At 38.9% G+C, this 22,840-nt stretch overlaps 1 protein-coding gene across 1 annotated transcript in view; it reads left to right on the top strand.

Moving 5' to 3' along the window:
• Window positions 1-22,840, top strand: part of LOC106552329 (netrin-4) — a 71,617-nt gene that overhangs the window by 25,308 nt on the left and 23,469 nt on the right. The window contains exons 3-4 of the mRNA XM_087708956.1: window positions 8,166-8,429; window positions 22,497-22,623. Coding sequence (XP_087565082.1) covers window positions 8,166-8,429; window positions 22,497-22,623 — 391 coding nt within the window. The remainder of the gene's footprint in view (window positions 1-8,165; window positions 8,430-22,496; window positions 22,624-22,840) is intronic.

Here is a 22,840-nt window from a genome sequence, read left to right as displayed (position 1 = left end):
AAGGGCGAACGACAAAATCGCGCCCGACTAAACGGCGGTGACAAACCGCGAGTTCTAAAGCGCTCCGACAAATGAGCACTGAATTGCGCCAACAGCACGGCGACAGAAGCGCGCTGTAAAATTAAACCTAACCTAAACCTAGCCCTAAACGTAACCCTAACCCTAAACGTAACACTAACCCTAAACCTAACCCTAAACCTAACCCTTACCTTAACTTAAATCGGCTTTCTGTCGCCGCGCTGTTGTAAAGCACCCTTCTGTCAACGCGCTGTTGTCGCCGCGCTGTTGTTGGCGTGTTGATGACGTCGCGGTTTTAGCAACACGGTTTTGTCGGCGCGCTTTTGTCATGCGTGCTTTTGTCGGGTCACGGAGTATAAGGTTTTGAAGAGGAAAATTTAAAAAAATGTTTTTGCACTCTGCAAACCTCCCCAAAATGACCTGTTTTTCATGAAAATGGGCACTTTTCTTTCATAAAAGGGCATGAATAGCCCTTAGGAGGCTTGTAGAGTGTTCCTTGGGGTGGGGTGGAAGGGCAAAAATGAGCAAAAAAATTGCCAGTGTTTTGTGAAAACGGACTCATTTTTTGTCAAAAAAAAGGCATGGATAGCCTTTAGGAAGCTTATAGAGTATTGCTGGGGGCTGAGGGCAAAAAATGGGCCATTTTCACTCATTTCTGCCCTCCCCAGCCCCCAGAAGCTCTCTGAAAGCCTTCTAAAACCTATGCATGGCCATTTTGCTGAAGGGGCGGAGTTTCAGGAGGCCAAAAATGCTGTATTCGTGTATAAGATGCACCCAGATTTTCAGCCTCTTTTTTGAGGGAAAAGGGTGCATCTTATACTCTGAAAAATACGGTAAGTCATCAAGGCTCTGTTTTCGGCCTCGATGGTCTCCTGCAGCCCTCTGCCAGCAAAAAGGGAAATCAGGGGGCCATGCACAGCCTGCCCAGGCCCCATTTTCGGCCACAATAGCCTCCTGCAGCCCTCTGCTAGTAAAAATGGAGCTCACCGGGGGTGGGGGGGCAGAGATACCACGGGCTGATCCTTTGCTGTTACAAAATCAGCTCCGCAAGCCAGATCTAAGTACCCCACAGACCGGATCCAGACTGCAAGCCTTGAGTTTGACACCCTGCTCTAGAAGAATCTGTTAGAGACATATCAATTAGTTTAAAACCACCCAATAATGACTTGTTCTTGAGAGATTATTGTCTATATTCATTCAGAAGCTCATTGCTAGTTTATGGTTTGTTTTTGAATGTAGTATTTTCAATAATTAAAAGAGAATGGAATAATAACCACAATGGATCATTTTGAATTAAATTACTATTAAACATAAATATGTAACACATGTTTATTATTCAATGTGTTATTGTTGAGAAATAGTTACTGAAACAAATATGTTATGGTTTGGTGGAATTAATACTATAAGCAGACCATGACAATTTGCTAACTCAAACATGTATTTAGGAAGTAACATTAGGAGTTTAAGTTGGCTTTCACCATCTCATGAGTACGTGTCTGTTCTTTTTCCAAAAAAAGTGAGCCAGTTTGATGTGGTGAAAGTGCTGGCCTAGAAACTGGGAGACCGTGGATTCTAGTCCTGCCTTAGGCATGAAAAGCTGGCTGGGTGACTAAGGGCCGGTCATTCTTTCTCAGCCCAACTTACCTCATGATTTTATAGTTGTGGGGAAAATAGGAGGAGGAAGATACATTATGTATGTTCACCGCCTTGAGTTATTTATAAAAAATAATAAAAACACAATTTAAAAAATCTGATATCTAACAATATGCTGTGTCCATTTCTTGTATGCCTTTAAGGGACACTGTCCTACCCAGAGAACAGCTGGAGAAAAAGATTAATGTTTTGACCTAGGCTTCCGAAGAGCATGAAGCAAACTCCTTGTCCCGACAAAAACACCTCTTATTAATTTACTGTGAATTCTGCTCATCAACATCCAGCAAAGTCTTTCAAGGGAGGATTTACAGTCACAGACCTTATCTGGCTTGGAGAGCTCCCAGGCCGATATCTGCAAAACTTGGCAAGGAGTCTCAGAGAGTCATGAACCAATTAAGCAAACTATTTGTCTCATGCAAACTCCACTCCCCTTTTGCTCCTCTTTTATTTCCTCTGGGAGGGGCCATTCATCATCTACCTATAGCTTTACTCCCAAGTTGACCCCTGTTCTTTAGGTGTTCCCTTCGTCTGGCAACTCTGCACATGCACACACTAGGAATAGGCTCCAGCTGTTTGTCTGCCTCACTGATGTCTGACTCTGAAGACAACTGATAACTGGCATATGGCTCTGGCCCCTCTCTGCCTCTGACACAGAGTCCTCATCAGAGCCTTCCCCAGACTCCAGGACTGGCCCATGTTCCTCCCCAACCTCCTCACTGTCCGGATCTGCTGCCAGCTCTGTTGGCCCCTGGCAGGACACAACAATTAGGTTTCCATGTTCTGTCTTTGACTTGCGCACATTCAGATGGTGTAATGATAAGACATGTGGAGTGGCCTTTCCGGAATAAAGAAAAACATATGTTCATATATGTATATAATGGACACATAGTCCATTTACAATTCAGCGCAACTGGGATTGGCACATCTAATAATTAGAATGCCACCCATCTATTACATGCCCAGTGAAAACAATGGGAAAATACTAGAAAGGGAAAAAAATGATTCTGTTTTAAGGAATTTTGATTCCCATTAATCACCCCAGTGAAAACAATGGGAAAATACTAGAAAGGGGGGGGGGGGAAATGATACTGTTTTAAGGAATTTTGATTTCTATTAATCACCCCAAGGACATGCTGATGTAAAAATGGGGAGAAGATATAAGAAACGCATCAGTTCATATAGGACACATTTCCCCGCCTTTAATCTTATGCCTGAGTAATGTCTTTAAAAAGCTGCAGTTCTCCTGTTGCATATGACCTATAGGAGGTGATGCGTAAGGTATCTCAGACTTCAGACTGAGATATCGGATTGTAAGAACAGAATTCTTGGCATTGAGGTTAAAGAATCACAACCTGAAGCCATGGACGGCAGGAAATACAAAATACATTGTCTCTAGGATAAAGCTGACCTCTCCGAGAAAGATAAAGTAAGAACAGGATGAAAAAATGTCAGTTGCTGGAAATAAATTTGGGGGGAGAGAGAACATTCTTTTCTTGATTGTTGTCAGCTTCAACTTTTATGTAGCTTCGGGGCACACCCAGATTTATCTAAGTTTGTTAAAGGTCAGGGACAGAGATACCAATATTCTATTTTATTATGAATTTCAGCCATGAGTTTGGAAACAAAAGCTTTTGGGAGAGGAGAATGAAAATTCCAGCAACATAACCCACCCTTCCCCACAGCATCATTCTGATTATAACAGACAGGGTTTAGAGGGCCTTTTTTAATACAAGGCTGGGAATGTCCACAATAATGTAGAAAGATGCTTTTGTTCTATTAATCATGAAGAGAGGCAACCAATAAATGTTACAGTTAGAATGGAACTGAAGCTGCAAAGGACTTCTAACTGCATCTGAGGTTAAGCTTTTAGTTTGCCTGGATTGGGCTCTTTACCTGGCCCACTTGTTCTGGAGGAAACTCAGAAGTCCACATATAACAATAGGTGAGGGAAAGTTAAGATGTGGTGAGTCTAGCTGCCTCAAACACGAGAAATCACAAAACCAAAAGTGGCCATGCACATTATAAGTGAGCAGGCTGAGAAACCAAATAATAGCAAATTAGTCTGCCTTGAATGGTATTCCCCTGGGCGCTCACCCAATGCCTCTGGTTGTTATGAGTCACTGACATTCCTGCCTTTCCTTTCAGGACTCATTTTTACAGTTGACCACTGCTCCTTTCCAGCCAGAAACATTCGGCATGTTTTTTTGCTTTCAACGAAGGTTGGTTCTCTTTCAGGAAGATGCCACAAATAAATCAGCAAGCCCCACTTTGATACAGAAGACTGAACTGTAAAAAAAACGAAAGGAAGATCTCATTGGAATAAGGCCAACTTTGCTATTAGAGAGGATAAAGTTGCTGCTAAAACTGATGTGAGAGTTAATTCTCAGCCTGATAAGACCAGCAGTTGCAAAAACAGTCAACAGCTGCATGGTCCCCTCCCCTTTAGCAAAAGACGTTGCTTTCCACCGTGTATGTGTGTGAGAATTTGAGTGAGTGACTCTGTCTCTTTCAACAATAAGGTGCTTGATGGAATTCTTTTGTTGTATCCTTAACCTTCCTTCTAGTAAATGCCACCAGTCAAAGCTCTTGGACGTGTGTTTCCTGGTAAGCTGTGAGGTATTCACGGGAGGCCGAGGGGTGAATGACAAAATGTGCAGATGCAAATATGAATGGTTGGTTTGCATTGCCATGTGGCAATGGATGCTTCCCTATTTTTTTCATCTTCCCAGTTTATACTGGATGCCTGTGGCTATGATAAGGAAAGAAAGTGGTATATAAGAAATGGTAGGAAGGTCAGGAGATCAAGATGAAGATTTGCTGGTCTCACCTCATCCCTTCTGTGCTTATTTTCCCTCCATTTCCTTCTTGTAAATTATTGAAATAAGATGAGAAGAAAGATGAATGAAGCACTGGTGCTCCGGCTGCTGTCAAAAAGAAAACCAGTCAAGTGTGCAAGCCAGATGGAAATAGGATTGGTGGAATGTAAGAGTTTATATGAAGACAGGATGGCTTGATGCCAGTGGACAAATATACAGTGATAGATAAAGGTGAAGGTTCCCCTCCCACATATGTGCTAGTAGTTCCTGACTCTAGAGGGTGGTGATCATCTCCGTTTCAAAGCCAAAGAGTCAGAGCTGTATGAAGACATCTCCGTGGTCATGTGGCCGGCATGACTAAATGCCGAAAGCATACAGAATGCTGTTTCCTTCCCACCAAAGGTGGTCCCTATTTTTCTACTTGTATTTTTACATGCTTTCGAACTGCTAGGTTGGCAGAAGCTGGGACAAGTAGCAGGAGCTCACTCCATTATGTGGCACTAGGGAATTGAACCAATGAACTGCCGACCTTTCTGATCGATAAGCTCAGCGTCTTAGCCACTGAGCCACCCCGCAGTGAAAGATATCTATCTGCTAATAACAGGTATGCATTGTACTTAAAGGCATGACAGAAAACAAAAATACTTGGAAAAAAATCCCTTCTTGAGGTAATGTCCAGGTGTTGCCTTTGTTGTGCATCGTCAATATCTTTGCCCCTTAAAATTATTTTAAAGATAGATTGTTTTTAACCTGGACATCATTCCAACAGAGGATGCCTTCAGAGCAGGTTTGTCCATTCAGGGACTTGTCTTCTGAACAGGAGATATATTGCCACTCATGTGACCTCTAGATTCACCACCAGCATCAACAGAAAAAGATGTTATGCAGAAACACCCTATTCAGCAGTCAACTAACAGATTCAGATCTTTGGACCTCAGAATTCAGTGAAATGAAACAGTCACAAATAAAGTCATTTAGAAGTTTTGAATTCATGTTTAAATATACTGTCTTTTTTTTTTAATCAACAGTGAATTGGTGTGATCTTGAACTGAATAAGCTGGTCTGTGAGTCTTTGTTTCCATTACCCAAACCAAGGCAGGCATGTGCATTGAGTAAACTTGGTCACTGGCCCTTAATTCCCTGGGTGGAAGGAATGCTGGGCACCTGTGCTAAACAGAATGGGCTATTTGCGCAGGGTTTCATTCATTAGGGGAATGCAGGCAGCTGGCTGGAAAGAGGCTGGGTTGTTTTCTCTTGCTTTCATTGATCAGGGAAAGTGCAAGCACCTGCCCTGCTTACACAGGCTGGGCAAGTTGCCCATTGCTCCCATGAGCAAGAGATATCTCTGGTTTGAACCCTAGGCCATCTGCATCCATGTCCCCTAAAGAAAGAAATGGAAAGAAAGTGGAAGGGAGCACAGCTAAACTCAGAGTAGCAGAAGAAACGTGTGCACTGTTGGCTTTTCTGTCATTTCTTTGTCAGGCATGGATGCTTCTGCAGTTCTCAAGTTAGATAGCTGACTTGTGTTTCCTTGACAAGGTTCATCTCCTAGGATCCTATTGCTGCATCCTGGAAGTATACCCCAAGTATAATTCCAGAATGTTTTTCCTTAATCTGTAAAACAAGAAACAGGGAGACAATTTTAAACAGAGCGTATTTGGGAAGGAGGATTGTTTATAATATGTATGTATGTATGTATGTATGTATGTATGTATGTATGTGTGTGTATGTGTGTGTGTGTATGTATGTATGTATGTATGTGTATGTATATATATATATATATATATATATATATATATATATATATATATATATATATATATATATATATATATATATATATATTCTGTAAAAATGGCTTGAGTAAATTGCAATGTTTATAGAAATATTCCAACCTCACTGCTCAAGCAGAAATAGGAAATAGCTGCTACACAAAATACAGAGCAAGTGAGAGAGCTCACAGTAGTTCTGCTGGCGTCCCAAATTGTAATTCATGAAATTTGTCACTCTGAAATGAATTTCTTCATCGAGTGGTGTTCAGTCTGGAGACTATGATTCGATTATCTTGAATATTGGGATAAAGCCCCACTGAATTCACTGGAATATCCTCTGAAACCATATCACCCGAACTGCTATAAAAACACTGGCTGTGTTTTCATAATCCACTGTTGTATTTATGTGTGGGCAGGGGTGATGGATGGAGCCCTGGAAATTACATGCCTGCATCTAACATCAAGATCCAAGTATGAATAGGTGACTTTGAGATGTGATTTCATAACATGCAAAATGTTACATCTTTCTTTCATCTTCACGGTTTGTGGTGGATGTCTGAAGCACAAGTTACATATTTTAAATTTCTACAGAAGTAGCCCATTTTTCCAGGTTTGTCACAGTGCATCATAGGCTGACTTTACCCAACACATTGAAGTGAACTATGCTCAGTTGATTTTGTGTGTATGTGAGTGTGTGTATTGTATGTGTATGTATGTATGTGTATGCCTATAAATATGTATGTGTATGTATGTATGTATGTATGTATGTATGTATGTATATATATATATATATATATATATATATATATATATATATATATATATATATATATATATATATATATATACATACATACATACATACATACATACATACACGTATATGTATATGCGTATATATATATATATATATGTGTGTGTGTGTGTGTGTTTGTGTGAGTGTTTGTGTATATGTGTATATGTGTGTGTATGTGTGAGCCGAGGTGGCGCAGTGGTTAAATGCAGCACTGCAGGCTACTTCAGCTGACTGCAGTTCTGCAGTTCGGCTGTTCAAATCTCACCGGCTCAGGGTTGACTCAGCCTTCCATCCTTCCGAGGTGGGTAAAATGAGGACCCGGATTGTTGTTGGGGGCAATATGCTGACTCTGTAAACCGCTTAGAGAGGGCTGAAAGCCCTATGAAGCGGTATATAAGTCTAACTGCTATTGCTATTGCTAATGTGTATGTGTGTGTGATTACAGAAGTGATAACACCCCCTCACATTTTGTTAATATTTAAGATATTTATTTATATCTGTTCATGTGACAACACTGAAGAAATGACACTTGACTACAATGTAGTAGTGAGTTATACAGCTTGTATAACAGTGTAAATGTGCTGTCCCCTCAAAATAACGCAACACACAGCCATTAATGTCTAAATTGCTGGCAACAGGTGAGTACATCCCCTAAGTCATAATGTCCAAATGGGGCCCAAAATGTCAATACTTTGTGTGGCCACCATTATTTTCCAGCACTGCCTTAACCCTCTTGGGCATAGAGTTCACCAGAGCTTCACAGGTTGCCACTGGAGTCCTCTTCAACTCCTCCATGATGATGTCACGGAACTGGTGGATGTTAGAGACCTTGCGCACCTCCACCTTCCATTTAAGGATGCCCCACAGATGCTCAATAGGGTTTAGATCTAGACATGCTTGGCCAGTTCATCACCTTTACTCTTTAGCTTCTTTAGCAAGGCAGTGGTCATTTTGGAATATGGGGTCATTATCATGTTGTAATACTGCCCTGCGGCCCAGTCTCTGAAGGGAAGGGTTACATATACACACACACAAACTCTCTCTCTCACACACACACAAACACACACTCACCCGTATGTATATTTAACACTATTCTCTTTCCCTTTTCAGGTGATCTTCCGTGCTTTAACGCCTACTAACAAGATTGAAGATCCATACAGTCCTGAAGCACAAGCTGTCTTGAAACTCACCAATTTGCGGCTCCTTTTATTAAAGAGGCAAGAGTGTCCTTGCCAAGGCTCGGGACTGCTGGAGAAACCGCACAGATTTGCCCATTATGCCATCTATGACCTAATTGTCCGTGGCAGTTGCTTCTGTAATGGCCATGCAGAAGAATGTCAGTTTGCCAATGGGCCAGGTGTTGGCACCAGTATGGTGAGTATCAATGCTACCCTTTCTTACATTAAGCAATAAAAAAAGAATGCTTCTGAATCACCAATGTCTTCACAGTAGCATTAATCTTATCCATGTAGCTAATGTTATTTAGATTTTATATCTTTCAATGTCATTTTATTTCAGTTTTGGAGGCCAAAAGGCTTTGCTTAATGGTGTTTAATTAATGCTGTTTGTGTGAGAGAACAATTACTGTATGAGCATGATCTTATATTCTACCTATCACTTTTGCCCATTTTAATCTAAGAGGACCAGTACAAAGGTTTATTCATTCCGATTATTCAGCACACAGTGCATAGAATAGAATATTCTTTATTGGCCAAGTGTGATTAGACACACAAGGAATTTGTCTCCAGTGCATAAACTCTCAGTGTACATAAAAGCTATAAGTGATAAATCATGATCATATTCATCATAAAAATACATTCATCATAAAAATATATAAAAAATACAAAAGATATGTACTGAATGATGTCCTGAGTATGGCAAGTCTTCCTTCCTTAATAGTTTTAATAGTTAAGTCTGCTACTGATTAGTCATCATTTTAAATTCTAACTTTAGTTTGACTTCTGAAAAATCCATATTTGCAGTAAATCTGATTAGAGTTTTTTCAGGGAGAAGGATAACTAGAACAAATTCTTCATTACATACTTATGGGTCCTCATAAGAAATAAATAAAAGTATATGTAAAATAGAATTACAGAATGGGAGCAAAACTGCAAACACATTTTAATTTTGTGATTCATACGTAGACAAAACCATGTGCACCTTTTTTTTTACTTAGCTTTTATCTTTCCCAGTGGAATAAACTGAGATTTAAAGAAAGAGACTGGCACATGTTGACAGGATCTGGAAAATGCTGATCATAAAATAGAAGGGAAAACATAGGAACTCTCTTGACTACCCCCCCCCCCACATTCTTTGTGTTCAGTTTATTTTCCCAAGATCATAAAATCTAAATCCATTTTATATAGTTGGATCCAAGGGAATAAACTTTACTATTCATGAACTTTTTGAAGGTATAGACCAGTATTTGGAAACCTCTGAGCCAATTTTCAAGTGACCCACAACTACTTTTTCCCTAAATTTTGGTATTATGATTGCAGACATTCAATGGCATGATTTCCAGTCAACGGGGGGAGGGGGGCAGAAAAGATATGAGAGCACTAGTGTACACACAAACATTGGCTTAGCATCCTTCAAAATGGAAGGACATTCTTCCCCGACTTTGTCAAAACCTAGTTCTAGGTCTAGCACATCCATGATAGGAACCCATACATTTTGTATTATTACAGAAAGCAAGAAGTGAAAGGCATATGGATCTCTTCTACTCAAAACAGTGTAGTCATTACACAATTGAAGATTATACTACTGTAATATTATCCTCAAGCTTCTGTTTAAGAATCTCCATCAAAGTCCATCATCTTCCTAAAATGTTTTTGAATATATTTTTTTTATTGATTGCACATATTTTTCCTAATGACCAACTGCTTTTGTGTGTGTGTTTTTGAGTCAGTTTTACTACTGGCAACTGCATGAACTCTTGACACAACATAGTTTTAGAAATGATTTGCCATTGTAACCCACTTCTTAGGGCTAAACCTCATGCAGTTCGCTTGGTCTCTAAGGCATTGTAACTTAGTTTTTCTGTTTCTACCATAATACCTTTAATTCAACACCAAACTAGGTTTTCAACTTAGATCTAATTCTTTCTTTTTACTTCTTCTCATTTTTGCTCAAACAACTCTGAACAATTGTATTGTATCCTTTACATAACAATCCTTCAAATATTTAAAAATACTACTTTTTCCCCCTAATTCTCCACTTCTCCAACCTAAAGAAAAAAAGATAGATTGACTACTGTATATTTATTTAGCCTTGTATGCCAATTTCAACAAATTGACTTGACATACAACACCTCCAACTATTCTCCTTATTTTTCTTTTTCTTCTAGGATTTTAAAAAAATCTTAGCTGTCTTCCTCCACACACATTGCACTTTGTCAGTATCCTTCCTAAAATGTGGTGACAAGATCTAGACATAATATCTATATCTGGGTTGACCAATGCAGAACAGAGAGAAATTATGACAAATATTGATTTTGATATTATAATTCTCCCTAAAACTCCTTTAACTGATTTTCCTTTTTTACAACAGATGTATAATTTTTCAAGGAAATAAAGAAAAAAGGAGGCAAAACAAATTTACATTCATTAAAATAGCTAAAAGTTTCAAAATAACGATTGACCCATGGACCTGCCTGCCACTTTGTGGTAGGGAGGTTGGGTTTCCTGCTTAAGCAGGGGGTTGGACTAGAAGACCTCCAAGGTCCCTTCCAACTCTTCTTTGTTTTCTATTCTATTCTATTCTATTCTAGTCTAGTCTAGTCTAGTCTAGTCTAGTCTAGTCACAAAGGGAGTCATGAAGTGTGCTGAAAACTGCACCCCCCACTCCCCATTGAAAGTTTGCAAGAAAGCAACCAAGCTCAGAAGGTCACACCACACCAGTGTGCCTACAGTTGAGACCTTTCCTATACAAAGTGCTAGCACAACATTAATACAGTACAGACAATCCTGGAGCAATGAAAACCAGTAGGAAAAATACTGATCCTTTAACACAGATTCCAACACCTTGAGAAGAAAACACAGTTGTGTTGAGTTTTTCAGCAAGGCTCAGTGCTAGTTTAACTGTCATGAAATCCTTTGTAAGGGATTTCCCGGAGACAGGTCCTCGTTTCTTCCAATTGCTTGAGAGACTTGCATGTGTAGTTTGGGGGCATGACCGATTTTGGAATTCTCCTGTGTAAGAGAGAAGTTCCCATGTAGAGAGGGCTGGGGGGGAAGGCTTGTGAAAGTAGAGAACTTCCATTTTAGAGAGCAGCTTGTGACAGACTTCATTCCAATGACAAATCTAAATGGATTTGGCTGTTTTTGTCTTAAAGCTCAGTAATCTTATTCTGGAACAATGTCTTCTATTTAGAAAAAAAGTAAGGAGGTTCAAGGATTTTTTTTTTGTTCTTTACTTCAGAAACAAGTGTTTTGTATGATTCCACTATAATAAGGTTCCTGATGAGTATATTGAATATTTGGCTACATAAAACCAAAGATGCAAAAAGCCTTTGAATCATTGCATGGGGGGTGGGGGGTGGGAGAATGGAATAAAATTGCCCTCTGTGAAGAAGTTTCCATATCGGGGATGTTTGTGGAGTCCAGATTCAGGACTAAAAACAGAATTTGACTCTTTCAATTCTAAACAAGCAACACCAGTCAACTACTGAATGCAGCCAATATCTTTGTTTGGTTATTTGGCTCGCTAAAGAAATACAAAAGCCAAAGCAGTTTGAAATGCTCTAATCTTGGCAGAGCTTGACATTAAAAAGTCAAAGGCTCTTTTCATAAACTAATTTCACATCTCTCTAGATTTTTGTCGTTTTGATTTGCTTCCCTCTGAAAGGAAATTCCTGACTTCCCTTTCATTGATAGCTTGACAGACTCAACAACTGCACTCAGTTCATGAAAATTGTTAAGTGAAATTCTAGGCTACCATATCTTAATTATTGGCTAAAAAATAATAAATTACAGTAGAATCATAGTATCCCAGCAACAAAGGATGTTGTTATACTCCACCTAGGACAAATATGGATCCACTTAAGAAACAGCACAAGAAGAAAATAAACTGCTAAATATTCTTGTGGTCTCATCAGATGAATAATACATTAAATTAATACAGCTGGTAGAAGAATAAATAAACTGCCCATCACAAGAGAAAAAAGCATAATAAGCCCCACACTGTTGGCATAGGGAGTGTAAACCAAAGCTAGATTTCTTCCTTTTTTTTTAATTTTATTTGTTTTCCACTGCTTGTTGTGCCATTAAATGACTTCATCTAGCAGCAGAAAATTAAATTGTTGTGTTTAACCAAAATTCATGTTACTCATTTCTCAGACTTCAATGGAAAGAAGAATGCATCCTGGAATGTGTACTGACACATTAACAAGAGTTTTATTCTTCTGAGAATAAACTTGATGGGCCGTTCCTCCTTTTTCACATTAGATGTTTGTTTTATGACTGTGGAAAAGTACATTCCATTTTGAGTAATTTAATTTAGGTTGCTTCCTCTCCTCCTCCTCCTTTATTATCAAGCCTCATCTGAAAACATTAAACATGGTAAATTAATGTTTTAGTAACGGATTTGATTTTGTGGGTGATGCTGTGGCTTTGCAGGTGACACGAAGATGCCACAGGCACGTAAATACAATCTTGGAAGCAATCACAGGCAACAGGACTGAATTAGCAGTGAAAGCAAATGAGATTCAGGAAACTGATAGACAAGATGACAAAGCAGTAGCTGCGGGGATAAAATAAAATGGAAAAACAAAGTTATGCTGACATGGTGTGCATCTATTAATGGACTATATCAATTAGGAACTGAGGGAGAACAAAGTTGTACAGCACCAATCAAGCTGTAACTTAGCTGCTTGATACATAGAATAATTGTTCACAGTCAATATCCATTGGGGGACCTTAAGATTGTAAATACCCAAACTTCTTTCAGTTCTAGTAATATTGGATTAAAATGTCAATGCAACAATGCAACATTTCTTTGTGAAAGAGTAGCCATCATTGTCATTCTGGAAACTTTTTCTTTCTACAACAAATTTCTGACATCTGTATATAACACTTCCAGCTTTTATTGTCTTTTATTTGTTGTTCCTCTCATAGGTTTACACTTCTTGAGTGTTCAATCTTTTTCCCTAGACTAGGATTCTATGGGAATCTTGTTCCTACAACTATCTTTTTAATCTCATTGCTGATATGTATAGCCATGCACCTTTGAGCCACTATTCCTTTCTCCATTTTTCTGTTATTCTATTCTTGTTATTGATGTACTTGCAAACTTTCTGTTCTGGTGCACTTTCAAAGGCAGCTAACAAATGTTTTCCTTTAAAAAAACATTAAAAGTAAAAATATAGAGTTTGGTAATAGTAATAATAGCAATAATAAAACCAATGCTAAAATCAGCTATTTATAGATCTGTAGGAGAAATGTGGGCTTTACACATTTTCTAAACAACCACAAAATGAGATCCAAGCACAGTTTTTCATGAGATCACATCATATAGGCTGAGCAGAGAGCAGGAGACTGCCAGAAGATGTGTCTTGGAGTGCAGGGCCATCCAGGGATTGCCCTGGGATGGACGTGATAAAATGTGCATCGTGATAATCATGTTAAAAAACCCACAAGGTTAAGGGATAAGTATGTGAGAGTAGTGTTTTTGTCATGACATCACCATACGCGTATTTTGATTTGAACCATGTGAGTTTGCTCTGGATGTTTTGAGAAAGGAACCTTTAAGAAGGAATCTCCTGTTGTTAACAAGACAGGATTGTTGATTGTATATTCAGATTTTAATGAAGGCACTAATGTAGTGCTGGGAATAATAGTTTCTTCAAAACATTGTATTGAAGTTTGAGCACCAGGAAAATATATCCATAGGATAGGTATCTGAACCTTATAGTAATAAGTAACAATCAAGTATGTATTATGCATTTGCTAAATTTGGTTCTCAGTGCAGGATCTCCCAATGGAACCTGATAACTAAGGACAGAACAAAAAGGAAAGGGATTCATATCCCAAGTCCTAAACAACACTATCACATTTCATATAATCAGTTCTTATTACAAAACTGTACTGTTTTCTCACTATTTCTCACTTTGTTTTGTTGACATCAAAGAGAAATGAGAAAAGAAAGTCAAACAAAGATATTTCATATCGTTTAATTCCATTCCATTTCTTATTACGGTTATACACTGCACTGGTCACCAATTGATTCCCAAGCAATGTGTCATTTATTAAGCCAAGAAGTCTAATGCCTCTTTTAAAATATTTAAACAATCTGCAAGAATGCTAGTTTGTAATAGCGATGCTCTGGGGAAATGTTTTTTTCTTGTGATAGATGAAATAATCCTTCCTGGTGCTTTGGGATCAGGTTTCAGACTTGTGGATCTTCCTGGACTCTATTTTATCCTGTCCAAGAGCACAATTTATCACCAGTCTTCAGGAAGACAGTTTATCAGCTCCATCTGTTGCATCAGTCTTGCCCTGGTCTGAATTCTGCCAGTTGTTTCATGCTGTTATTTAGCATTCAGGACAAAGTCCCGTGATCTCCTTTACCTTGAAGCTTGCTCGGCAGCAGGCACAGAAGGCTCCCTGGTTGCATTTGGAAAATAGTACCAGAACAGTCCTACTTCCCATGAGCTTCTGAGCCCTATTGGTGCCAGGTTTTAACTTTGTAACCCTCTCAGAAAATCGGGAATGGGAAGAGGGGGAGCATAAGAGCTGAGGTGGCGCAGTGGTTAAATGCAGCACTGCAGGCTACTTCAGCTGACTGCAGTTCTGCAATTCGGCTGTTCAAATCTCACCGGCTCAGGGTTGACTCAGCCTTCCATCCGTCCGAGGTGGGTAAAATGAGGACCCGGATTGTTGTTGGGGGCAATATGCTGACTCTGTAAACCGCTTAGAGAGGGCTGAAAGCCCTATGAAGCGGTATATAAGTCTAACTATTGCTATTGCATAAGCAACCTAAAGAGGCACAGAAATCTGGATGATGTAGGATAAAGTCTGTTATTACAATAACAGATTAATTCACAGAGTTGGAAGGGACCTCGTAGGTCACCTAGTCCAACCCCTTTTCCTAAGTACTTTTGCACTATATTACTTCTACTTTCAACTGTGTGCTGGGGAGATCACACAGGAAGTAAGACTACACATTGCGGTTAGTAGCAGCAGCACCTGTGGCAGCAGTAGCAGCAGCAGCTATAGCTGTGTTAATAATCAATTTGTTAGGATTTTATTTTCAGAAGAATGATCTTAGTCACAAAGCCGCTTAACCTACAAAAAAACCCAAAAGTTGTTTGCTGTAGCTGATCAGTTTTTGCTAGGGAGAATTTGTTCATGAGGAGAGGACTTCATGTTGAAAGAAAAATTAGCGTGAAATATCCCGATGAAGCTTTGATTGTCTGGAACAGCTACTTCGGACGGTAGAAATTAGGCTGCAGATGTGCTAGTAGGGGAGAGAAAAGCACAGCTTCCCTATTTGCTGCTCTGCTCGTCTAACCCTTCTTTGTCTGCAAAATATTTTTCCTCCCGCAGGAAGTTAGATTTATGTTTAACTTCATACATGTGCAGTGCACCTGGAATTTCACACTGGAGTGAGGTGGGGAGAGAAGCAGCAGCTGGAAAGTGTTCTCAATAGGAACCTGCTAATCTCATGCTAGAATTGGGCTAACACCTAGTAGGGTTTCTAATTGCCAAAACAGGCATCCCATCTGAGTGTTCCCTCAGTAGCTTTGGACTTCAACTCCCTCAGCCTTTTGCTATTGAATCAATGGGAGCTGAAATTCAAAATAACCTGAGACTCACCAGTTGCCTACCTTAGTATAAGATGTGAATAAATCCAGAATAGATTGAGGTTAGATCTGCAACAATTAATAGATCAGTGCTGTGATAGAGATGAATTTATAATGTGGTATGTTAGGCTACAAATGGTCATAAATTAGTAATCCAGCTGCAGACCAAAGCTAACATCTGTATCCTATTTGGACTGTGAGATACTTCATATTTTTGGAAGCTATAATGCTAGAACCCTTAAGGCATTATTTCAAATATAAAGAAGGCAATGTAATGAGGAAAATTATTTGCTCCTGGACCACACAAAATAATAGAAAGAGCTATTTCAGCACTTTGGTGTATCATTGGAAGTGTCCCAGCCTTGCAAAAGGAACCCAATAGTTGCAGAGATTTTGGTAGGGAGTAGCAGAACGTCCCCAGGTCACGTTTCTCCCAAGCATGTCTGAGGACCTGCCAATCAGGATTTTCCATCAAGGAAAAAGGCAGGCCGAAGAATAGAGAAATAGTCACGTATCATATAGAGATATATGCTTCAAGAGAAAAAACTAAGGCACACACTTTATTATGTTTCCTAACTGCTGGGGTATATTTCTGTGTGTGTTTTGTATTGTTGAAAGCTACAGAGATCAACTCATAAAGTTAGACTTGTATTGTTTAATAAAGTCCAGGGAAATCTGTTGTTATCCAAATATTGGTGAATTATAGCTACCAACAGAATCTAGCTAAAAAGGCCAGTCGTGAGGAATGCTGGTAATTGTAGTTTAGCAACATACTTATAGAATGAATTCGTCACTACTTATAGAATATTCAGATTTGACATCCTTGTCATCGTTGTCATCTTTTGTTCTTTATTTTTATTTCTTATTGCATATTTAATTTTTTTTCTTCAATGGTTTTCCTTGTGAATGTCCAGGGTTGTTAGGAATTGGGCAGAATAAAATTTTTATACGATTTATTCAATTTCAGTTTTTTTTCTACTTACCTTTGGGAGCCTATAGATTAAAATAAATTTCTTAGAAGAAAAGCTTACAGACATTTAAAAGGAGACAGATTTAATTTTTAATTGTTTAGCCACTTGCTCAATTAATTTTATTTTAATTGTGGTAGGTATGTCAAATGTGAGCTGCAAAGTTCAAGACATTAGATGGCAGCCAATTTAGACTTTTCTCATTCTTTTTGCTGTCATCTAGTGCTTGCCTGGATTTTTGCAGATTAGTAGCTACTAGTTTTCTTTTACTAACCATTTCTATAGGGATAATATAATGCCAACTGAGCCTTTTGATTATATCTGTGTGTGTGTGTGTGTGTGTGTGTGTGTGTGTGTGTAGTAACTCTTCAAAGCAACACTACATTTTCCCAAAATAATATTTTGCTATTAAGCACATGCTACTGGATTCCTTTTTAAAGGAACCATCAACTTGATCAACTGCAAACGAGAATTGTTCTAAAGTATGTTCCTTCTCTTTTTGTCCAATGACAACTAATGGTTGGTTCTGTCTATCATTTGTCAAATTTAATTCAAACATTATGTTCTGCCAATGTCTGAATGAATAGCCTCTTTTCTTCACAGCTGGTAAATGTCAAATGTAAGCAGAAAAATTCACCTAATGTATTCTCTAGACTGATATAGTACCTGTGATGAAAAGATACAAAGGTGGGGGAGCTTTGGGATTAATTCATGCCCTGTTTTCATTTAAGGGAGATGTAAATAAATTGCCTGCTGTCCTTTCTGAATATAATGCCAGAAAAAGGCATGGCTTAGCTTCTTCTCTGTTCAAGGAATCTCAGGAAGTTGTATGATTTAGGTTCATAGGAGTCAGTTGCCATTTGAAGGGGATGAAAACAGACATACATAGTTAAGGTCAAATGTGTACATGTGTACACATGAAAAAAGCAACCCTGCATTGTCACATATACATTCTGAGAGCTCGTATTATAGCATTTCAACACTACTTTCATGTTTTTGACAAAAGCATCAGATCCTGTAGACACTTGCACAGCAGAATAACTTTGGTGATGTATAGAGGAACTTTTCTTAACATACCTCGATAATCTCATATCCAAGCATTTTTTAATGATCAGATCTTCATAGTTTCATTAATACAAGTTATTGCAGTGCCTACGTTCCTATCCATGAAAATCTTGGGTTTTCTTATTCCTCATTCTTAGGAGGCTTTCTCTAGAACTTCTTTTGATGGGGATTTAAAATGTTTATGGAGGTCGGTGCATGCTTTCATGGCTGCCCACTTCCTGATCTGAAAAAGCCTCAGGGATATTTGGGTACATTTAAAATTGAAGGTTAGTTGCTGAATGAAGAGTGGCACATGATGAAGGTAAAGCATGCAAAAGAATAAAGTAATGTTAATGAATAGTTCAACAAGGGAGTAAGACAAGGATGTGTGATGTCCCCTAGTTCTTTAAAGTGTTCATGTATAAACATATCAGGAGTGCTTTGCTTTGAATGTGGCAGTCTGTTGTGTGAAATGATTGTGAGAATTGGAGAAATACAAACTGAATAAGATAGCAACCGGTTACTTAAGTGCGTGTTGTAAAAGGGCCAAGAATGAGTGTCTGTTGAATGAATGTGCTTCGAATACAAAAGTGACTGATCTGTAGAACAAAAGAACATTAAAGTTTAAAAGAATGCATGAGGAAGTAAAAGAACGAATGAGGAACTGACTGCAGAATAAACATGAAGGAGAACTGAGTTAGTTGAAAGGAGAGGAGAGATCAAGGAAGTTAAAGCTGAAATCCTCAAAACAGAGAGAAATTTGAGATAACAAAAATAGTGAATGCACGTAATAAAAACAGAGCAAGGATAGAAAGATTTGCAAGGATAGAAAGCTAAGGAGAGAGATATAATGAGTGGCATTGGTGTAAACCTGTATAACATTGGATGACTATATGTTTATCTCCTTGTGATTGTGAAACTTTCAAGTAGAAGACACTATCATGCTTACAAATTAGTGTTTCTGAGGACAAGTGCCTCTTGCGTCAAAATTTTAGGAAACTTAGGTCTTTGGCTTTTTAACATTTGTAACCTGAGAAGGCTCTAAGATCTGAAGAAGAAAAAACTTTCGGGGTATCATTTGTCACTGAGGCTTCAGGTTGCTGACCTTCTCTTTACTTTTAAATCAAATTAAATCATTTATTACCATCATAGACCAGATGTAGATACAATTTAGTAACAATATTATAGGAGAGAAAGGGACTGGGATAAAGGTAGCAGATCAATTTACATGAAAGAAGAGGAAAATTAGAAATAACAGAGAAGAACTAGAGTGCCAGCTCATATTTAAAGACAGTGAGAACAGCACGAAATGCTTCAATATAAGTGCAAAGTTTTGCTGTACAGCAGTCTAGTAAAGTATTAAAATATAAAGGGAGAAACTTCGGGTTTAATTCATCCTCTGTTTTAACTTAAGTAAATAAATTGTCTGTGGTCCTTTTCTGAAAATAATGCCAGAAAAAGATATGTCTTAGCTTCTTCTCTGTTCAATATATTAAACATTTGGATATGGTGATACAATGCAGAAGCATAAACTAAAATAATAATCGTATACCTGGAATTGACAATGAACATAAATGGCAATGTTCACTTAATTATTAATTATAATCATAATGTAGAGTTTTATAAGAAGAGGGGAGAGAGAGAGAAAGAAAACAAATGGTCCAAGGTTGTTGAGTTGTGTAGGTGATGTCAAGATCTGAATCTGAAAGGAGCTAGATGGTATAGAAATTGTCTGTTCTGCCCAAAACTCACAAAAAAAGGAGAGTTATAATCTTTTTTTATCAATTTCATATATACATTCACAATTATATGATTTCATAACTGTTATTAATAATATGTATTTATAAAAATATTTTCCCTACAGTTGACAATATACTTGAAGATTGCTTTCTTACCATCCCATAGATCCATCTTATCTTACAACGGTCCTACTTCTTCTTCCCTCCCTCCCTATTTCCTTCCCTCGTTTCTTCTCTCCTGCTCTCCTTCCTTCCCTCCTTCCTTCCCTCCCTCCTTTCCCCTTCCCTCCTTCTCTCCTTCCCTCCTTCCTTTCCTCCTTCCTTCCTTCCCTCCTTTCTTCTCTCCTTCTCTCCTTCCTTTCCCCCTTCCTTTCCTCCTTCCTTCCCCCCTTCCTTCTCTCCTACATTCCCTCCTTCCTTCCCTCCTTTCTTCTCTCCTTCTCTCCTTCCTTCCCTCCTTCCTTCCCTCCTTTCTTCTCTCCTTCGGAGAGTTATAATCTTGTTTCAAAGATCCTTGAAGAAATCCCAATAAAGGAGGCTTTAGATTGTATAAGGACAGGAACTCATAAAATAGGAAAAAAAATCTATTCTTCTCCCAGTCCCGCCATTCCCTGAATCCTTACATATTTTTAGTTAATATTTGAATCCTGAATATGCATTCCTTTGCATTATAAAAAAAATCAACGTATGAAATATTTTCCTCCATATATCCTGAATATGTATTTTTCAGGGATGCATTTTGCAACAAACCCAGAAGGAAGCGTTTTCCCCTTCCTAGGGCAAGCAGGTTTTGCTGATTACAGGCAAATCTCTTTGAAGCCAAATTGGATTTGGCATTACTACAAAGTGAACATGCACCCCAAAGAGAAATAATTTTGGTAAATGAGTGACTGTTGTCCAATTCTGGAACAATTCCAAAGTCCTCATTCGAACAGGGTGAGCAGGAGTGGGGAGAGATTGGTTCCCCAAATATACTGATGATGGCCAGGAAGTCACAGCCAACACTATCATCAGCAGTAACTACCAGCAAGAGGATGAAAGGGGACGAGTGGAGTAAACAAATAGGAAGGAAGGATGAAGTGAAATTCAAATGGTGGTACAAAGCTGGGTCACAATAGAAAATAAAGTCATAGCTGCTTCCCTGTGAGAACTATACAGGTTTTGGAATGCTTTCTCCACTTTGCCTTCTCTTACTTACACTGTTTGAATTTCATGGGCTAGTATTAGGGCTGACCTTTCCTTGGGAAAGGAAAGCTGGCAGTCTTGAATAGCAGCAGCACAACCAACTTCACAATCCTTTCCTCTAGCTTTTCCCTTCTTCTGACACTGACTTGTGGTATGATGAAGTGTAAGTTCTCAATAGCAATAGCACTTAGATTTATATATCGCTTTACAGCTCTCTCTAAGTGGTTTACAGAGTTAGCATATCGCCTCCAACAATCTGGGTCTTCATTTTACCCACCTCAGAAGGATGGAAGCCTGAGTCAACCTTGAACCTGGTGAGATTTGAACTGCCAAATTGCAGGCAGCCAGTAGTCAGCAGAAATAGCCTGCAGTACTGCACTCTGACCACTGTGCAACCGCGACTGATGAATGTCCATCTTCTTTTTGAGCTTTCCTTCACATTGATCTAATTGAAGCATAAATGTGCCAGCAGCTTTTTTTTTCTCTGTCCTTATGGTCCATCTTACCCCAATCCATAAGTGTGACAAATTTTAGTTACCTTCAGCTATTCCAGTGTTAAAATAGGCTTAAAGTGGATAAAGTCTATTAGGCTTTACTTCAGATGGAAGTTAGGTGATTGGCAGTGACTGGGAAGAAAAGCAGTAGAGGCAGGAAAGAGATTGACAGTAGGGGCATCAACTTTTCATGCTGGCACATTTTTCTGCCAACTCAAGGATAAGTGGAGAGAAGTACTTCAGCTCAGTAGAGGAAAAAGGCACTATGCAAGATGGAAAGAAGTTTCCATCCTTTCCGCAGGCTGCAACTTTTCAGTTTTGAAGACAGAGTATTGCTGTCCCTGCTATATCCCATCAAATGTTTCTTTCAGTTCTGCACTTGTCTATATACCCTTTGTGAGTTAAACAGGGAGTCTGAAATGCTAAAGGCTGAAACCACAATATTCCATTGTTTTCTAACCCCATCCCCTAAAAAAAGGCCATTCTTCTTTCATTCCAATCAGTTCAAATTTTTGCATGACCAGGTTCCAAGAGAGAATACCTAGAGATGCTCTTTATCATGTACCCTATAGAGATCCAGAAAAGCAAAGCAAACATCAACTAGGCTTTGAAAGTGAAGGGAATCCTCCAGCAATTCTTGGTAGCTTAAGGAACTGTTTTACAGTCTGTACCAATTAAAGAGTCCTTCGGGATTGGGCGGCATATAAATCCCATTAATAAATAATAAAAATAAAATAAAGTGAGGTAGGTCTAACATCTCTCTGCCAGTTTTCATCAGAAAATTTGCTCTGCTTCTGGTATTTGATGTTGCTCCTCAGAAGGAGCTACAAGCCCAAAATTCTTACAGCCCATCATTTCCATATTTAAGCCTTTCCCAATGCAACTCATTGGGTTGTTGTCAAAACAAACCCTTGCCATTATCTTGGAACTGCTGAAAAGGTGACTAGGAAGAAGGATATAAGTTCTGGGGAGACAGAAAGGGAAGGCAGAGTTCCTCCTTGTCTTTCCTTGTGAGGCATGTCAAAGCAAAGAATCCAAATGAACAATTATTGGGAATGCAGGGAACATATGGCCAAGCCTCATAAGATCCTTTCTTTCAAAGTTCTTGCCTGCCTGGAGCTTTTGTTCAGATCACTCCGGTTCTTTTTCGTGCTTGCAAGCCACTGTTTACAAGTATTACTTTTAAAATGATTTTTTTTTCCCTTTGATAGATCCATGGGAAGTGCATGTGCAGACATAACACTGCAGGACACCATTGTGAGAAGTGTGCGCCATTATACAATGACCAGCCATGGGAGCCGGGCAATGGAAAAACTGGGGCAGCAAATGAATGCAGAAGTATGTGGGTCTCGGGGAGAGAGGGAAGGAGGGAGCAACACAATAATGAATCTTTCCAACCCAGGAGCAATGCCCAGGGTGACTAAATTTGGATTTATAATGCTTTAGCAGCAGATGGGGAATGGTCTAAGAAAATGTATGACAATGCTTTCAAGACGGCCTCTATTTTGCTCTTTGTATACAGAGATGTAGCAGCCATGTTCCATACCTCAGCAAA

Source organism: Thamnophis sirtalis, unplaced genomic scaffold (assembly GCF_051295495.1).
Source record: "Thamnophis sirtalis isolate CommonGarterSnake01/CBP01778 unplaced genomic scaffold, rThaSir2_p1.2 scaffold_3, whole genome shotgun sequence".
Lineage (NCBI taxonomy): Eukaryota > Metazoa > Chordata > Lepidosauria > Squamata > Natricidae > Thamnophis > Thamnophis sirtalis.
This window is presented reverse-complemented; position numbering and strand designations above follow the sequence as displayed.